At 54.5% G+C, this 2,325-nt stretch overlaps 1 protein-coding gene across 1 annotated transcript in view; it reads right to left on the bottom strand.

The window, feature by feature from the left end:
- GUITHDRAFT_147735 (hypothetical protein) overlaps positions 1-1,594 on the bottom strand; it is a gene marked incomplete at both ends in the record, with an annotated part of 3,628 nt that extends 2,034 nt beyond the window's left edge. The window contains 6 exons of the mRNA XM_005820583.1: positions 133-399; positions 520-585; positions 728-833; positions 1,076-1,119; positions 1,167-1,262; positions 1,526-1,594. Of these exons, the coding sequence (XP_005820640.1) occupies positions 133-399; positions 520-585; positions 728-833; positions 1,076-1,119; positions 1,167-1,262; positions 1,526-1,594 (648 nt within the window). The remainder of the gene's footprint in view (positions 1-132; positions 400-519; positions 586-727; positions 834-1,075; positions 1,120-1,166; positions 1,263-1,525) is intronic.
- Between the last annotated feature and the right edge of the window lie 731 nt (positions 1,595-2,325).

Here is a 2,325-nt window from a genome sequence, read left to right as displayed (position 1 = left end):
GGAGGAGGGAGGAGAATAAACCAGATGGAGTCGAGGAGAACGAGGAGGAGGAGAAGGGAAGTGGGGAAGAGGGCACAGATAGCAGAAAGGATGGAGGCTGAGAAGGAGGAGGGAGGACGGGCTGCGGCTCACCGGGTTACAGAGGAGGCCAAGGCAGATGGGGCAGGAGTAGCTCTCGGGGAGGGGCTTGAAGAGGGTGACCCTATGCATGACCTCCGACGCGAGGACCTCGACGTCGGTGATGAGGGAGCCAAACCTCCTGGAGCTGTAAAAGTGCCGCCGGTGAACATGCTGAATCATCTCCCACCGCAGCTGCACGGCTGACTGCTTGTCGTGTTTCTTGGTGATCTTGATGACGGCCAGGCTGTTGAGCATGACGAACTTGCGGAGGCTGTCGACCTGCCCACTGTTGCTCAGAGGACAACGTACTCCTCCTTTTCCTCCTCCTCCTCCTCCTCCTCCTCCTCCTCCTCCTCCCGACTCCCTCCCTCCCTCCTTCGTCGTCTTCCTCGTCCTCACCTTAGCTGAAAACTGAAGAAGAGACTGAATCATCTTTCCTGCCGACGTTCCTTCCAGTGATGAAACCTGCGAAGTATCAGCAATCGTGAGAGCTCCTGCATCATCATCATCATCATCATCATCATCATCTCCATCATCATCATCATCATCATCATCATCGTCATCATCATCGTCGTCATCGTCATCCCCGACACTTCTTCATCCTAACCAGGGCATCCAACCGCAAGTGTCCAGCTTTACATTTCGAAGCTGCTGCACGCTCAGGCGAGTGATCGACCTTGACGGTCGAAGCTTCTTGGCACAGTGAACGAAACCTGTGCAACAGCGTCAGAATTCAGTTCCTCCTCCTCCTCCTCCCGTCCTTTGTTTCCATCTCTTTCTCCCTCACTCCCTCCATCTTCTGCTCCCCCCTCCCCTCTGCTCCCCGTCCTCCTACCTGTCCACCTGGACTTCCTAACCCTGGCCGAAATATCCTGACCTCAGTTTCTAATCCCCTCCCTCCCTCCCTACTCCCTTCTCCCTGCTTCCGCTCTCTCCCCCTTCCTCCGCCACTCACTCTGTGTACAGCTCCGTTTCCTGGTTCAGGAAGAACCTGTCAACCTGCGGTCCCGTCAGCCTTCAACGTCAGCTGACCACCGTCTCCTCACCTTGTCGATCTCCGCAAGGATCGCGCTCCTGAACTTCTCCTCCGACGCTGCAGGTGCTCCGTCCTCCACCAGGGCCTTGAGCTTGTGCTTCAGATCCTGATGAGCACAGCGGTCAGACCTGACGCATCGAGAGTAGCATATCCTCCTCTTCCTCTGATCCTCCCCTCATACTCACTTCTCCCTCTCCTCCCGTCAACCCTTGCTGCTCCCTCCCCCCCCTTACGTCTGCCCTCCTGCCCTCCTGCCCTCCTGCCCTCCTGCCCTCCTGCCCTCCTTCCTCCCGCCCTCCTGCCCTCCTGCCCTCCTGCCCTCCTGCCCTCCTGCCCTAGTCTTCTTCCCCCGGCACTGCTTCATCTCACCTTGTAGTCCAGGTAGTGATCTGCCCATTGCTCTGTCGCCTCGGCGCGAATCCGCTTCCCGAACTTCATCGTTCCTCGGCCTCCTCAGCGTCCCCCTGAGAGGAAGCAGACATTACAAGCAGCACAGGCGGAGTAGGCTGAGAGAATGTTGAACGAGGAAGCTAGAGCAAGACACCAGCACGAGGAATAGAGTGCGTGCAAGTGCGTTCGATGGAGTAGAACAAAGTTACAACTTATAGGACAAACAACTGAAGAAGTGTTTTGAGAAGAGAGTACACTTCGAGACGAAGTGAATGAGTGAAAAAAAACATTAACACTGTGAGAAAGCATCAACTTCGACCATCATGTTCCAAGTCGAGTTTGTTTTTCTCAACACAACCCAAAAGTACAGAAATGTGATTCAACATCGCAGCGGGACTGCAGCATCAAGAGATTGCGGGGGGAATGAAATCTTTCAAGGAAGGATCCGTGCGATCATATAGAAACAAGAATAGACGGAGAGGAATCCTGGTGATGAAAGAAAAAGAGGAAGGCCCGACCCAGTGAAACAAAATGTGGGTTTGTGTTGAATCGGATTTCAAGGATTGTTGCATAGAACATGAGCGATGCAGGTGGAGGGCTTGCTCAGCACAAGGAGACAAGATGACGAAGTTGTTCCATGCTTAGATTCAAGGAGGATACAAGGATGGTCGTCACAAAAGCTAGTTGAAACTCGTGCACGACTCGATTCCTTGCGATCCCAGGATGGGCGTGGCGAGGAATGGATCTATCAAGGGAGGGAGGGAGGAGCAGAGGAAGGA

This window comes from Guillardia theta, assembly GCF_000315625.1.
Source record: "Guillardia theta CCMP2712 unplaced genomic scaffold GUITHscaffold_171, whole genome shotgun sequence".
Taxonomy (NCBI): domain Eukaryota; class Cryptophyceae; order Pyrenomonadales; family Geminigeraceae; genus Guillardia; species Guillardia theta.
Note: the sequence above shows the minus strand (reverse complement) of the source record. Positions and strands in the feature narration are given on the sequence as shown.